Source organism: Aspergillus terreus, genomic scaffold (genome assembly GCF_000149615.1).
Source record: "Aspergillus terreus NIH2624 scaffold_2 genomic scaffold, whole genome shotgun sequence".
In the NCBI taxonomy this organism is placed as follows: Eukaryota; Fungi; Ascomycota; class Eurotiomycetes; order Eurotiales; family Aspergillaceae; genus Aspergillus; species Aspergillus terreus.
Window position 1 is genome coordinate 1,935,925 of NT_165925.1, and position 15,505 is coordinate 1,951,429.

At 56.1% G+C, this 15,505-nt stretch overlaps 6 protein-coding genes across 6 annotated transcripts; 4 read left to right on the forward strand and 2 right to left on the reverse strand.

The window, feature by feature from the left end:
• Positions 1–144: 144 nt before the first annotated feature.
• On the forward strand, positions 145–2,360 carry ATEG_01681 (putative phosphoinositide-specific phospholipase C; the record flags this gene model as incomplete). Its single annotated transcript, XM_001209046.1, has 4 exons — positions 145–507; positions 611–1,164; positions 1,412–2,023; positions 2,195–2,360. The coding sequence occupies 4 exons, from the start codon at positions 145–147 to the stop codon at positions 2,358–2,360; spliced, it is 1,695 nt and encodes a 564-aa protein (XP_001209046.1).
• Positions 2,361–4,734: 2,374 nt separating this feature from the next.
• Positions 4,735–5,861, forward strand: ATEG_01682 (uncharacterized protein; the record flags this gene model as incomplete). Its single annotated transcript, XM_001209047.1, has 4 exons — positions 4,735–4,740; positions 5,000–5,079; positions 5,464–5,580; positions 5,666–5,861. The coding sequence occupies 4 exons, from the start codon at positions 4,735–4,737 to the stop codon at positions 5,859–5,861; spliced, it is 399 nt and encodes a 132-aa protein (XP_001209047.1).
• A 95-nt stretch (positions 5,862–5,956) lies between these two features.
• ATEG_01683 (putative transporter) lies at positions 5,957–7,846 on the reverse strand (the record flags this gene model as incomplete). The annotated part of the gene is made up of 6 exons (XM_001209048.1): positions 5,957–5,981; positions 6,029–6,112; positions 6,162–6,280; positions 6,330–7,170; positions 7,224–7,552; positions 7,604–7,846. 6 exons carry the CDS (start codon positions 7,844–7,846, stop codon positions 5,957–5,959), a joined length of 1,641 nt encoding a protein of 546 aa, XP_001209048.1.
• Positions 7,847–9,183: 1,337 nt separating this feature from the next.
• On the forward strand, positions 9,184–10,581 carry ATEG_01684 (TauD/TfdA dioxygenase family protein; the record flags this gene model as incomplete). The annotated part of the gene is made up of 6 exons (XM_001209049.1): positions 9,184–9,383; positions 9,433–9,638; positions 9,688–10,142; positions 10,193–10,229; positions 10,282–10,415; positions 10,465–10,581. 6 exons carry the CDS (start codon positions 9,184–9,186, stop codon positions 10,579–10,581), a joined length of 1,149 nt encoding a protein of 382 aa, XP_001209049.1.
• Positions 10,582–10,851: 270 nt separating this feature from the next.
• ATEG_01685 (BTB/POZ domain-containing protein) lies at positions 10,852–11,461 on the forward strand (the record flags this gene model as incomplete). Its single annotated transcript, XM_001209050.1, has 3 exons — positions 10,852–11,050; positions 11,083–11,393; positions 11,444–11,461. 3 exons carry the CDS (start codon positions 10,852–10,854, stop codon positions 11,459–11,461), a joined length of 528 nt encoding a protein of 175 aa, XP_001209050.1.
• Positions 11,462–12,995: 1,534 nt separating this feature from the next.
• ATEG_01686 (uncharacterized protein) lies at positions 12,996–15,500 on the reverse strand (the record flags this gene model as incomplete). Its single annotated transcript, XM_001209051.1, has 6 exons — positions 12,996–13,774; positions 13,940–13,993; positions 14,119–14,856; positions 14,907–15,034; positions 15,099–15,244; positions 15,294–15,500. The coding sequence occupies 6 exons, from the start codon at positions 15,498–15,500 to the stop codon at positions 12,996–12,998; spliced, it is 2,052 nt and encodes a 683-aa protein (XP_001209051.1).
• Between the last annotated feature and the right edge of the window lie 5 nt (positions 15,501–15,505).

Below are 15,505 nucleotides of genomic sequence, written 5' to 3' on the forward strand. Positions count from 1 at the left end.
CTCCGTTAAACTGTCGAACCCCTCCAAACCACCCGCAGCGCATTGATCAACAGCCGATCGCCACCATCAACAACTTCAACGTCGTCCCCCGCTGCAGCGTACACTCTGCGACCTACGGACTGTCGGCGCATCTGACACGACACAATGGATGAAGTCGTCAAAAAGACGGGCGATATCTCCGTCGCAGATCCCGCCGCAGTCACCTCATTCGCGCCGTCTGTCCTCGCCCACGTGGAGAGAATCTACAACTCGGTGAAAGCCTACCAATCCGATTTTCTCCTGCATGTCCAGCAAGAATCTCCCGATGCGATCGAGGCCGTCGATCCGCTGGCTTCATTGGAGGCGTTTCAGGCCTATATGGCCAGTCCAGCGGCGTCTGCATTACGCCCAGCCAAAGATGCATCCTTCTCTCACCCCATGACCGACTATTTCATTTCGTCAAGTCATAACACCTACCTGACGGGGAACCAGCTGTCCAGCGACTCCGATGCACGCGCATATGCTGCGGTAGGTCGTTCCTTGGTTTTTGCATCTACCGCGTCTGCAAAGGGCACCACGCATCACCCCATGCAAGACGGCTCCGTCGCGTGCGCAGCTGACCTGGTCGTAGGTGCTCCTCAACGGCTGCCGGTGCGTCGAAATTGATGTTTGGGACGGAGAGCCCGATTCCGACAGTGAATCCGACGACGAGACCAGTAGCAGTAGCAGCAGTAGCGATGAAGAGGATGCCAACCACAAACCCGCGAGCCAGCCCAAACCCCCCCGACGCAAAAAGAGCGTAAAGAAGTCCCTCTCCTCCAAACTGGGTGGTCTCCTCGGTCGCAGTTCATCCGGCGATGCAGCGCCGGCCAGCCAGCAGCCTGTCGACCTGGCTGCTCCTCCGCCGCGCCCTGAGCCGAGAGTCCTGCATGGTCACACGCTCACCAAGGGCACGACGTTCCGCGATGTCTGCTATGCCATCCGCGACAACGCATTCGTCACGAATGACATGCCCGTGATCGTCAGCTTGGAGGTGCATGCATGCCTGGAGCAGCAGCAGACCATGGTGGAGATCATGGAGGAGGCGTTCAAGGGCATGCTGATCGAGGTGACGCCCGAGATCGAAGCGACCAAGATCATTCCTGCGCCGGAGGACCTCAAGCGCAAGATCCTCATCAAGGTGAAGTGGGTGTCGCCGACAGGCGATGGCCCGCAGGACGACGCGGAAGACCGCACGGACGAGCTCGACGAGTTGCAACAGAAAGCCTCCCAAGGCGATTCAACCGGGGCACCTGCCAAACCCCCGTCAAAGATCTTTCAAGGTCTCAGCAGACTCGCGGTCTTTACGAAAGGGTTCCGCTTCAGCCACTTTGCCCAACCAGGTTGCCCTCATTTCCCTCCCTCTCTCATTCACCATGATGATGCTGACTAGCATAACAGAGGCCAAAGTCCCCGGACACGTGTTTTCGCTGTCCGAGAAAGCGGCGCGGGCGGCGCATGCGAAAGACCCGGAGGCACTTTTCGAGCACAACCGCAACCACTTCATGCGCATCTATCCGTTCGGGCTGCGGGTGACCTCGTCCAATCTCGACCCGAGCTTTTTCTGGCGGCGCGGTGCGCAGATCGTCGCGCTCAACTGGCAGAATGTCGACAAAGGCGTGATGCTGAATCGTGCCATGTTTGCTGACCAGCGAGGCTGGGTGCTCAAGCCACCGGGCTACCGGAGCTCAGACGGCGCTGGCAGTGCGATCGTCCGCAAACAACTGGATCTCTCGATCGAGGTGATCGCCGGACAGAACATCCCGCTACCGCCGGGCGACACGAACGAAAAGGGCTTCCATCCCTACGTGGCGTGCCACCTGCATGTCGAGACCGAGGGGGACAACGCGGTGGGAGTGCCCCAGGGCGACGACAGCACGGACTCGGAGAAATCGAGCTACAAACGCACGACCAAGAGCGCCACCGGGTGCAATCCCGATTTTGGCAGCCAGCTCATCCAGTTCCCCACGGTGTCGGGGATCGTCGATGAGTTGACCTTCATCAGGTGCGTATCGGAGCATATTTGTTTTCTCTTCTGATGGTGATGTCACATCCATTGGCTGCCTTTTGATGGCGTGATATGGGTGTTACACCAGCCTTGCCCCGTTGTCTTGTCCTGCTGCTTTCTGCGGCCTGTCAGGCCGCCACAACCGCCTCGCACTGACTCCTGCCACAGATTCAAAGTCAAGGACGACGAGTTTGGACGCGACTCCATGGCGGCGTGGGCCTGCATCAAGCTGAACCATCTGCAAGAGGGTTATCGTCTGATTCACCTCTGCGACTGTGCCGGGTCGGCGTCCGGCGGGAGCTTGCTCGTCCGCATCACCAAGACGCTTTCGTAATTGCGAGCTGCATATACTATCGTTGTCTGCCGGTCAACCAGGTTTCGGAGACCCTACATAGGAACGGTTGCGTTTCCTGTGCATGGGCCGTCCGGCGGTCTGGGACTTGCTTTACCTTGCCTTGCGTCGGGCCCACGTAAGAACCCTGCTCCTTCAGGCAGGATGCAGCCACAAGGAATCCTGCCGGACTTGACCTGATCGGGCGGATTGCAGGAGTTTGGGGCCTCATTCTCACTTCGAATCTCGTACTGTAGATGGTTTCAAGGAGGGTATGACGGTCATCTCGCGGTTCCATAAGTGTGTCTATATTGTAAGCGGGAATGCCGCCGAAATGACTATGCAGCGAATGCAAACTACAGATAGAATTGTCATCAACTGGGATACCAGCTTGCCAACATCCACTGCAATGCATCAGCAACCGATGCGGCTCCAGGTAGCCACGCAACCCAACACACCGGTTCGATTTTGTACATGACTCAGGAGATCCACCGTGCTGGAAAGCCGAGCAAGAGCGAGAGGAACACCGAGAAGAATCATGATCCGACGCCGCTGCAGACAGACTCCGGCTAGGGACATGCATGCGATAACTGGCGGTGAGATCGACTGGAGGCTTGTCCGTGTCCGTGTCCAACTGGGTTGTCCAGCATGGACAGAACGGATGAACTGATCGAGTGCAGTCTCTGGATAGCTTCCTACTTGGACACCACCTGCATAGCCACTCCCCACCCCTTTCCTGAACCCCCCCATCGATACTCCATACTCCATAAAAAGAAACGGCGGCTGGCTGGTCAAAGCAAGCGGAAATTCTGATTTGACAGGCGAGACCCTCCACAGTCGACCTGTCACTTTGGACGGATATCCCACTGGGGCATTCCTGTTCCGTTTAGCGCAGTGACTTGGCGAGCACCGGCGTCGACACTAGTGCCCTTTTCCGGCCCCTGAGCTTCAAAAACGAGATCGACCTCGTCGTCTTTCAGGTGTGCAGCAGCAGCAGCCATGGGAAGCACAGGGTCGGAAAATAATCGGCCTATGATGCACCTATCCATGCACCGTGGCCAGCGATGTGCCCTGTCCGACTCGAGCAGGGGCCGACCACGGAGACTCCGGACTCCACCTGTGTGGACGTTGATGTTATGTATCGAATTCCACCCAGGGCAAAGGGCGGTGTCTAGTCTAATCTGGGGCATTAGCCCGCTGTGATGTGAGAAATACCACGGATCAACACGGTCAGCGGGGTAGAACCGTCCTGCAGTCCCCAGACTGTCCTGCTTCCTGGAGGGGACGGGAAGGGGCACTCCGTAAAAAGCAAGAAGCTGGTGCGGTCGTCAAATGAACTATCCACCGTCTCGGTACGGAGTGCAGGGTCCTTCCTTGTAGCAGGATACCTGTCTAGCCGCTGGAGACGCCTAACTCTGCCACGACCAGTGAGAATGCGATAGCACCGAGCCACTGGTGCGGTGGAGTCTAATTCCGCCTGATCCCAGCATCCCAGAGCTCGCCTAGTGTGAAGATGAAGACCAGGGAACCTGGCTGGCTTGACTCCCTGCACGTAATCGGGACCCAATATGGGGCCCAGGATGCGTGGCTAGACAGGGCCCCGTGGCCAATGGACGTTGCAAAGGCTGCCAAAGAGGACGATGGACGAACTGATCTGTCGTTCTGCCCCGCGGTTCTGACGGCGGCCACCAATTGATGTGTGTGATGCTTGGGATGGTGTGATGATAGTTGTGGTGGTGTCGTTCCGAGCTGTCCGGCTGTTTGATCAATGGTGATATGTTTCTGACTGCCATCGACACGTAGATGCGCCTGCAGGCCACCAACCCAGTGGATCTATCGCAACCCAACTGCAATGCTTGTCATAACGGCAACATCCGAGCGAATCCCAGCCAGGACCGAGCGCTTGACAGGTTGCGTCGCCAGGGTCCGTTCATCACATCCACTCCACCGCACGATAGATAGAATGAGACGGATGCATTGCGTCGCGTTGCATGGCAGCGCCGCCCATGGCTCTGCATTGCAATTGCAAGCCAATCTTATCGATTCCAACCCAACCGAGTGGTCAATCGATCGATCGACCAACCTAGGATGAAGATCTCCCGATGTGATAGGGGCCATCGAAGCGGACGAGAGAAAAATCAGTCCCGTCTCCATGGCGGCGACTGAACGTATAAAGTCGGGAACAACACCCGCCGTCAGCTACTTCCGTCGATTCGATAAGCTCAGCGACTGAAATTTGGTTCACTCGGACGCTATTGAACTCTGCTCTACTCATCCTGAAGTTTGTCCTTCGTCTGGCATCTGCTTGCTGGATCTGTGCACCCGTCCATTTTCATCCTCCCCACGCCATACAAGACCCCCCTTATACAACATCACCATGCCTGTGCGTATCCCCTCCAGTATACCAGTACACCAGTACACCAGTACACCAGTACACAGCACACCAGCGTCCTAACGAGACCAGATGCCCGGAGTCCGCTGTCCCACCTGCCAAGGCAACGGCGAAGAAGTTTGGGTGATCCCCGGCAAGAACTGCCACAAGTGCGGCACACCCTGCTCGACGTGAGACGCGCTGCTGGTAAGACCCGTCCGGCCATCCATTCTCCGGATTCTCTGCCAGAAGCCATGCTAACTGCCTCCAGATAAGCCATGCCCCACGCATCAACGCAGGACCGCACCCTGCCTCCCTACGGGATCATCCAGCCGCCCTTGAGAGCAGAGTGTACATAGATTGCCCGCCGGTCTTCCGCTCTCGATCCTGGGTCGCGATGGGAGTGCCGCAGATGGATCGATTCGCGGGATTCACGATCTGACCGCCGGTGGATGGGATGCTCCCGACTTACTGTACTATATGATCCGCAGCTGTCGTGAATACGAGACGGCCTAATCAATGAGAGATGTCAGACAGTACTAGGAATGTAGTTGCATCTGTAGAAGATGCTACCGCATAAGTAAACACAGAAAAGAACTGATAGACTATAAACAATCAGGCAACAAGGCAGACATCTCAGGCATGACGTCATCGCTCCCCGCATCCAACGAGAAGACGCAAATTACCAACAACATCAATATCAACTTCCGACTTCATCTCTATCACTCTATCTAGTATTTACTTCGTACAGACCACCATGGCAGAAACATACCCTATCGGCACCCGCAGCGAATGCGAGCGTCTCGTCAGAGACTGGGGCTTCCGCCATGTGTTCACCTGGGCGGACGGAAGGTGTGCACCTACTATAGTACTTCGTACCTACTGGTAGAGCGTGGACAGGCTGACCTGCTAGCAATGCATACTACCCCCCGCACAGACACGCAGGCGTGACAACGCATCTCATCCGACAGGGCTCCCTGACCATCACCTATCCCGAAGACAACGCCACGCTGCACCACGGGGAGGTGAAGAAGGAGACGTTCGGCGTGGGCGCCCGCGTCGATGTGCCGGCCAACAAGCTGCACGAGGTCTGGATTGGGGAGTCGGGGTGTGAGTATGTTATTGGGGAGTGATTTTGCTTATTGAGATGATGATTATATGATTGAGTAGGGATATAAGGCGTTCGGCTTTTATCAATCCTACTGATTGATGTCTATCTATGTCTACTCTAGTGGATGAACCGGAAATCAAGCCTGCACTCATCAGCAGCCGTCGCGGCCCAGGAAGAATCGCAACATACCGTTTGTTTCCCTTGTCCTTGTTCGCCTCGAGATACGCCTCGCGCTCGGCGCTGCTCATCGCGTCCCATTTCTCCGCGTTTTTCCTGCACCTGGTCAGCATACCCCGACGCCATAGCCAGACAGACAACGCACTTGTTGCGCCACATGTAGTAAAACTTGGCAAAGACAAACAGCAACATGCTCCACACCGTCAGGGCGATCAGCACGCGGTTGCCGACGCGGTAATACGGCTTGTCGTTGTTGCGGTAGATCTACGCCGTTAGCCCAGCTCCGGTCACCTCTAGACAAAAGTATACTTACATTATTCCCGATGATATTCGACGCCTGCACCATCATATTGTAGACGGCGCTGGCGACCGTGCGCGTCCGCACCGACCCGGCATTCCGCGACGTCATAGCCACGATGATGGCATGGACGTACGGCGCGCCGATGAGCAGCACGTTGAGAATCCAGCGCGCCCACGGACTAGCCCCATCCGGCAGCACCGCCAACGCGATCAACAGCACCAGACACCAGAACTCGGAGACGACGCCGAGCAGCAGGCGCTGGTTAAACCGCTCGGACACCCACGTCCAGAACAGCAGGTTGAGGATGAAAATGACATACGCGGGGATGGTCAGCAGGTTCGTCTGGAAAGTCGAAAAGCCCAGCGCCTTCAGGTTCAGCGTGATGTAGCTCGTGGCGGGCGTGTTGGGGATCATCCACGTCAGGCCGAGCAGGTAGATCGGCCACATGTCGTAGTCGCACAGGGCGCGCCACAGCATGCGCAGATCCACCGCCTGGCGGTTGTGCATGCCGCCCTTGCTGGGGTCGTCGCGCAGCACGCGGTTGACCATGATCTTCTCCTCGCGCTCATTGAACCAGCCGTCCTTGCCGCGGAAGCCGCCCTTCGTCTGCACCGGCGACGCGGGCATCCAGAACGCGGCGACGATGGCGACGACCCCCGTGATCAGGCCTTCGTATGCGAACAGGTACCGCCAGCCGCCGGTGCCGTCATCGCGGCGGATGTGCAGGAAGCCGAAGGCGAGGAACGCGCCGATGATCGCGGTGCCCTGGTACGAGACCCAGAAGTAGCTGAGCCGGATGGGGAGTTCTTTTGACTTGTACCAGAAGGAGAGGAAGAGGATGGTGTCGGGGATGCTGGCCACCAGATTAGGACGGTGTATAAGGTACGAACGAATGCAGGGACTTACAATCCGCCTTCGAACAGCCCCAGCAGCGCACGGCAGGCGTAGTAGCCGCCCTTGCTCTTGAGGAACGCCTGGCACGCTGCGATGAGACTCCACGAGAACATCTGGATGGGGATCCACCGGTCCGGGCCGAGTTTCTTCGAGATCAGCTGCGACGGGAGCTCGGCGAACAGGAAGCAGAGGAAGAAGATGGTCTGGCCGGTGTTGTAGTCGTTGGTGTTCATGCCCAGGTCGCCCAGCATGTTGTCCGACATGGCCTGGACGACATTGCCGCGGTCCAGCTGCAGGGCAAAGAACGTGACGCAGGCGAAGGTGCAGACGCGCAGATCGATCTGGAGGGTTAGTTTTTATCAAGTTCGATGGGATTTATAGTACGGGAATACCTTTCTGAGGACGCGCTTTTCCTCCTCCTCTTCCCAGTCAAAGTCCGGATCCCATCGATGGATGCCTTCGTATGACGGGATCGGCTTGTAGTATCTGGGATCTTCGCTGGTGTCGAAAGCGCAGTCGCTCAAGTCTTTGATCCGGTTGCTGCGCTCGGCGGCGTCGAGTGATGTCGACGATGACGTCCCCGAGGGGAGAGCCTTGGTGTCTAGGTCTGCCCCTTTTGTCTCGTTCGAGGCCATTGTCGCTAGAGTCGGAGCGTGTGATGTAGGCCTGGACGGACACGCATGTACAGAGGACAAGGTTATATAGCTCTATCTCTCAACGGAGCAGGTCCATCACGCAATTCCTTGTCAAGCACGGACAGTAACGTATGCACAGCTAGACGTACCCCACGTGTGGAGAGATACGACAGCCAATTGTGAATTCTTTTACGCCGTTCTAGGATATTTTAGGTCCTTGGAGCGATAGCTGTAATGGCTGGATGAACCAAGGTCGACTGCCGCAGTGTCAACAACCGAGGACAGTATCTAGACTCCATAAGGAGATCCACCAGATGCGAATGGTCGACGAGGCCATGGCCCAGTGTCCAATTGGAAGTAAAAGAGAGCAGCATCACGCACGCCAGACTATGGTGACGCTATGCGAGACGAGTAGAATGTCTCCAAGAATGCTGGGATGTCGATTAGCGTAGACAACATATCGCTTTGGAGCCAGCTTCCCATATTCCAACGTGCCATAACTGACTAGTGAGGATGGAGACGCGGGTGATTTCACCATCGGATTGGCTTATGGTGGTATCTTTCGTCATCTACATCGCCACACAGGACGACGCGTACAGTAGGATAGCCGTGTCCATCTGATAGAACAAGCCTTCCTGAATAGTGTCTGTGTCGCGCAAACCAGTGCTCTATCCCCTGTCAACTTGATTCATGAGCCAGATATCAATAACCGACAAACTTATCTGCTCGATCTGGTGAAGCTCACCAAGCAACATCTAAACGTCTTCAGCGGGGCTCTTCTGCCCTCTACTCCGCAGATGGTAAAATTCTAGTGCTGTCGACTTGCGCAAACTAGAAGCCCTATCACGCCATGCTTGGCCCACTCCGGCAACAACAGCATCAACGAGTGTCTCGACCACGGTTAACGCCAACCAGTTGAATATGAAGAAGACGTTGTCATTTCCCGAATTGAAGTTTTGTCCTCGTAAGGCGCGCTTTTCCCGGACATAGAAATGCCGCTGCCGAATCGGCGTGAACATCGATATCGATGAATCCAGATCGCTTCTATCACGCCATAGGGCAAGCGTCTGATCTGTTCATCAACCAGACAGCAACCAGCTGGATGCTTCCTTCGTCGTACATTTCCAAGTCATGTCTTCGACCCCGCGGCGGCTCGGTGCGCTCGAATGGACGGCTTCTCGTACGACGAGCTGTAGACATACCCCGCAACTATTGCGCAAGCCCAGCACGGATAATCGGATGTGAAGGGCTATATCTGGGGAAGGAATCCTCTGTTAGGTCGATGGTGAATCCAACTTCATGCTCGAGGAGACTGCGCAGCGGATCAAGTCTGTACCATGGCCCCCTCGCTCACTGAAACCGTCGCTCTGCGCCAGGCGCCAAAGACCGTCCTCAAAACCGATGCAGGCTTCAACAAGGAGAACCTCATAGGATATGGCGAGGCTTATCAGCACGAGAACGAACTCAAGGGCACGACGAAGCAGCCGCCTGCTTCGTTCCCCAACTACCTCCCCGTGTGGGATAACGAGACCGAGAGGTGTTTACAACTCTCATCCTTCCGCATCAGTAAACTAATGGATGCATAGATACCCTCCATTAACGGACTTTGAGCACTACGACCACGGCAAAGACGCCGACCCCGGCTTCCCCGATCTCCTGCCCGCCGGCAAGGCCGAGATCGACGACCTCACGCCCACGATCGGCAGCGAGGTCAAGGGCGTCCAGCTCAGCCAGTTGTCCGACAAAGGCAAAGACCAGCTGGCACTGTTCGTCGCCCAGCGCAAGGTCGTCGGTACGTTACCACCCCCTCTCTATTCAATGAAGCCAACTAATCCGACAAGCCTTCCGCGACCAGGACTTCGCCCACCTGCCCATCGACAAGGCCCTCGAATGGGGCGGCTACTTCGGCAGACACCACATCCACCAGACGTCCGGCGCGCCCAAGGGCTTCCCGGAGATCCATCTGGTGCACCGCGGCGCCGACGACACCAGCGGCCAGGATTTCCTGGCCACCCGCACCAACTCGATCACCTGGCACTCGGACGTGACGTTCGAGAAGCAGCCGCCCGGCACGACGTTTCTGTATCTGCTGGATGGACCGTCGAGCGGGGGGGATACGCTGTTCTGTGATATGGCGCAGGCGTATCGGCGGCTATCGCCTGAGTTCCGGAGGCGGTTGCATGGTCTGAGGGCGGTGCATTCGGGGATTGAGCAGATCAATAACAGTCTGAATAAGGGGGGTATTGCCCGGCGCGAGGGGATTATGACGGAGCATCCGATTGTTCGCACGCACCCGGTAAGTTGCTGTTATCTTGAGGTAGAGGAGGTTCTGGCTGACTTGAGTAGGTTACGGGGGAGAAAGCGTTGTTTGTGAACCCGCAGTGTAGGTCTCCCATTGAATGCGTTGGTGTTTAGTAAGTGTACTGACGGAATAGTCACTCGTTATATTGTCGGATACAAGAAGGAAGAATCAGACTTTCTGCTGAAATTCCTGTACGACCACATCGCGCTGTCGCAGGACATCCAGACCCGGGTGAGATGGCGTCCTGGCACGGTCGTCGTCTGGGATGTAAGTCACATCCACACTGTCAAGGTTATCTCGGTGCTAATGTTTGCAGAACCGTGTGGTAGCACACAGCGCTCTGTTCGATTGGGAGGACGGACAGAGACGCCATCTAGCGCGGATCACTCCTCAGGCCGAGCGTCCATACGAGACGCCGTTCGAGGCTAGCTAGGATTTTAGTATAGTCCATAATGAACTGATACAGTTTTATGCCTGGACCCATCGTAGTCATCGACTCGCAATCTGACATCTCTAGCCCTTCTCTGGTTCTCCTGTGGACGGTAGTGGTCGGGATTGGATGAGCTCTTTCCGATGATGAGTTCATCATGATAGACAGCCTCCTCTCAACCCAATATATCGCCGTCCTTATCACTGCCTGTACATTCTACTTATCAAGTTGTTCGCCGTCGTGATGGGGTGGAGGTCTTATGAAGTCACCGAAATGCAGAGCGAGATGCCAGGCCCCCAGCGCGGCACGACAACGAGCGATAAGCCCGACTCGGTTCTGGTTAAAATCATGGACACGGGAGAGTTCAGTGACCTGACGTTTGTCTGCAACGGGGAAGAGTTCAAAGGTCCACAAGGCCATTGTGTGCACGCAGTCCGAGCCGCTGAAAGCAGCAGTCCAGGGTGGCTTCCTAGTGCGTCTCAAGTGCAATGATCTGACGGACAGCGTTGCTCACTCGAGCCATGCAGGAATCACACACAGGCACGATCAGCATGGACAGTTTCCATGTGCAGACCGTGAAACACTTCGTGCAATTCATGTACACGGGCGATTATGACAGCAATGATCCGCCGGACGACGATAGATACCCTGGAAGCGCCAGCTTCGACTCCGACCGGTTCCCTACACACATGATTGACCCGAGAAACGCCCCTCAATGGACTGCCGGCGGAGAGAGCAGCACCATGACTGCAACAGCGTCGGCGCCATCCCCAACCGCTGCAGCCTCCTTTCTCGACCACATTCGTGCCAACTCGGTAGGCGACTACTACAAGGTCGACGGGCTTGTTGCTTTAGCAAATGGCAGGCTGAAGCGACTGATTGAAAGGCACGGTGGTAGTAAAGACTTCCTTTCCGTTCTCCCCTCGGCTGCCGAAGAGGCACTGGGGTCGACAGGAGACAAGGAGCTTCGAGAGACCTTAGCGTCAGCTATTGGAGAGCATATTGCAGATCTCGAAGATCAAGGCCTTCTGAACGAAACTCAACTCAAAGCCCTGGGATTTGAAACTGATTTCGCAGTGAAAGTTCTGCGAAACTGTTTGCAGGGGATTCCAGCCTCGAGAAGAGAATCCCCTTTTGGACCTCAACGTACAAATGTTTGCCGAAGGTGCCACCGCATACATGACTATTGGCAAGAGTAGGATTTTTGGGCGCGATTTAATGGCCGGCCTGTCCGATATACCTCGTGGATCATACCAATGTCCAGAACTTTGGGAAGACTCGCGACGATCGCTCTCGTGATAGCATCGGCATCTGCAAAAGGATAGTTAGAATGAGAAATCACATCCTTCGCATCCTGCAAGAACTTACCTATACCGTAGTCTATAGCCATTCCTCTCCTTCCAGACAGCAACTCACCCACCGACCCTCTCAAACCGATGCAAGATACTCACACTCCACTCCCGAAACGCCCTCGCCGACGCAGGCAGCATCTCATTCCTCGTCTTCAAAACCTCCTCAACAGCCCCAAACACCGTCCCAGGCAGCCGCAGCTCCTCCAGCGACAGCGGTGACGGCTTCCCACATTCCGGGTGAAGCATTGCGTCGACGTCTGCAACGCTCTGAAAGAGAACTTTCATCGCGCGCTGCGCGGTGACGCTATGGCTGGAACTGCAGTTTGAGTACCTGAGGTCGGGGTTGAAGACCCAGAGCTGCACTGCGTTAGCTAGACTCATTCATATCGCATATGATAGGAAGTGGAGAAAGGGGGTACCAATAATCCAGATTTCTGGCCGCAGTGCAGGACGAAGCGGCGGGCGCTTTCGCGTTCGATCAGCTCGAGGAGTTGGGCGGCGACGATGGTTTCGATGGAGTGGGTTTCCCATTTTTCTTCGGAGGGTGTTGGTGTGTCGTCTGGAGGGGTGTGCGCGGAGAGACTCGTCTTGAAGAGACGCCATCCTTCTGCGACGGGGTCGTCGATTCCGATGAGACTGTCACAGCCAGAGCAGAGGAGCTCCGCGGGCGATGTTGTATTTTCCGTCGCCTAAGACTATCTATCAGCTTTCAAAGAATTGCATTGTTTCAATCAATATCAATCAACTACGCATCTAGCCTACAGCGCATGTACCTCGTTATAATCACGTCGATCCCATGCCTCTGGGATAAGCCACGAAGACCGAATCAACGAAGAAACACCGAGGCCGTCACGGCCCCGACCGGATCGTCTGGAAGTCCAGCCTCCGCTGGAGAAGAGCCGACGCGAAATCCATCTCGAAGAGGATAACTGCGTCGGCGCTCCGCCACGCAGACGCCATCTTCCACACGCCGTGGGATGTCGGGGCCCAGACACCGTAGCTCTAGGGCAATTGTATCGAAGACCAGACCACGGACTGGAAGGCCTCCTTCTTTTTGCCCAGTTACTATCTCGACAAGAAAGAGAACATCCTCACCTGCGCATTCACATTCACCCCGCGACAGTCCGTCCCCGAAACCAAAAACGTCGCCACGTCGACCAGCACCGTCCCCGGCGTCGCAACAACCCGGTTCGCAGCCCCGTACCCCTTGACCACAGCGCTTTGCTCCTGCGAAAGGTTCCCGGCGGCGGCGGCGGCGGCTGTGTCTGGCTCTGGATCGGGTTTATGACAGTGCCAGAAATCCATCATCTCGGCCCAGTTCCCGCTGGGCAGGTCTTTCCACATCCAGCCTGTCGGCTCGTTTCCGTTCTCTATCGTATCTGCATCGGGCCACCGGGCCATTGGACGCTCTAGAAGCATGTTCTCGCAGACCCGGCAGCGCAGCCGCGTCGCCGGCCGCATATCCGTCGCCGTCCATGGGACGAACGCGTCGAGCGGTTCTTCGCGGAGGAGAAGCGGTCCCGTGCGGTCGTCGATCAGCATGCGGAATGAGTATTCCCGCGTGTGGGATTCTGTCTGACTCTGGGGGGTTTGGTTAGGGGTTGAGCTGGTGGCTAACGTCCGCCGGGCGGCTTCGTTGACCCGCGCGGGGAGTTTGATCGTGTCGGAGACATGATTGTGCGGTTCTGGGAGGGATACGGATACTGCGCGACGCGAGTCGGAGAGTGTGATCTTTGGGAGGAGGGTCTTCGGGATGGTTGCGGGGAGGGAAATGTAGAGCGTGATGTGTCGGATGTTGGGGAGGAGCTCTGCGTGGAGGTAGAGGGAGGGGTGTTCCCCGGGGACTGCTTCGGGCATTGTGGTTAGACGCTGTTCGGTTAGTCGTTGGTGTGAGGATGAGGCTCATCTGCCTCTGCGGGAAATTGTTGGGTATCGAACGTCTGAAGATGTTGAGATTGAGATGAAGAGGTCAAGGGAAAGCTACCAGCTACCATGCAAACATGACAAACTAAACTTTTCATCCGGTGAGTTCTGCCTGAGGCAAGATATGATCTTACCCAGTACTATGTCGTCTCAAATCCGATCAAAAGACTGCTATTATGATAGAGTATTAGGCTTAGATACGGAGTATAGCTCAAATCCAACACCAGACGCCATGATGAACATCATATGCATCACAAGAACCCACCCCATCCATCAAACTCCTCGGCGAATTTCACCGCCGCCTTCAAATAAAACGATTCCGAGTCTCCCCAGGTGTTGGCCGCTTCCCTCAATGCCCGAATCGCCTTGACGTAATGCGCATCCGTCGAATACTCGCCCTTGGTCGCCTTCCTCGCCGTCCACTCCCAATCTCTTCCACCCAACTGCACATCCCTCACCGCATCGACATTCACCTCCGGCCTCAGCTGCGCAATGTAAACAGCCAACGTCAGGAGCCACCACTGCCGAATCAGCGAGAGCTGGAACCGCCCCGGGATCAGGGGGAGGAGAACGCGGACGGCGTGGCTGGTGGTGAGGACATGCACTAAGAAGAAGTCGTATTTTTGCGCGGGCTCGGCGCGCGTGGCCGTTAGCAGGGCGGCGGCGACTTCCTGCGTCTCACGGAACTGTTCTTCGGGGTTTTCGATCTTCCACGCATTCCAGTGGTGGAGAAGATCGGCTTCGTGTTTCGTGAAGAGAACGTCCAGGTTGTGGTCGCCTGGTGTGCCGAACAGGCCGTGGAAGCGCTTGTCGGCGCGGACCTTGCTTAGAATCTCAAACAGGGATGTCGAGGAGTACGACGAGTGCGCTTGGGAGTACGATGGGTCGTCAAAGTATTTGTGGATGTCGCTGTAGCACGTAGCGGTGAGCGCTAGCGCTTCGATGGCTGTTTCACGACTGGACAGTTCGAACGCATAGCCAAGGTGGATGAGTGGGTGGCCGACTGGGTAGAGTTAACGCAGAACGGTGCATAGAATGTAAGCAGAGACATACGACCCGCGACCAGAGAATTAACCAACGGCTGTCTTCCGGAATACAGGTAGTTCTGGACAACCTCCTTCCAGTCATATCCATGGCGGACGAGTTCATCTTCGAAAAAGTCTACATATGCACGCTGGTATCTGGCAGCAGTCAGCGCACGCACACTTCATAGACTAGCTTCTGCTGCACGGAATGATAGCCTACTCTTTCGCTGAAAGATAGTCCCTCCAGTCGTAAGTACTGATCTCGTTTGGCGAGTCAACCCAGGCCTCCAGGCCCTTGCTTTCGGCCTCATATGCACGGGTCAAGTCATTGGCGTCAGCGCCCTGGAGAAAAGAGGAGCCGAGTATCTAGGACTGTTAGAGACATCCTTACGCATAGGCATGAGTGCTGACTTACATGCGGTACATGGTTGTGGAATTTTCGGTCATTCCACAGAATGGCGTGGTTGGCGTGGTTGAGCTTCAACAAATGCTTCAGCGCTCTGGCGGGCTTTTCCTGGGCGGTGTCGATCTCATGGATTGTGACAGATGGAAGGTGTAAGAGCTTCCGATCACTCCAGGAGATCAAGTTGCCAAACGAGCGAAGAAAGGAGAACGAGATCATGTTGA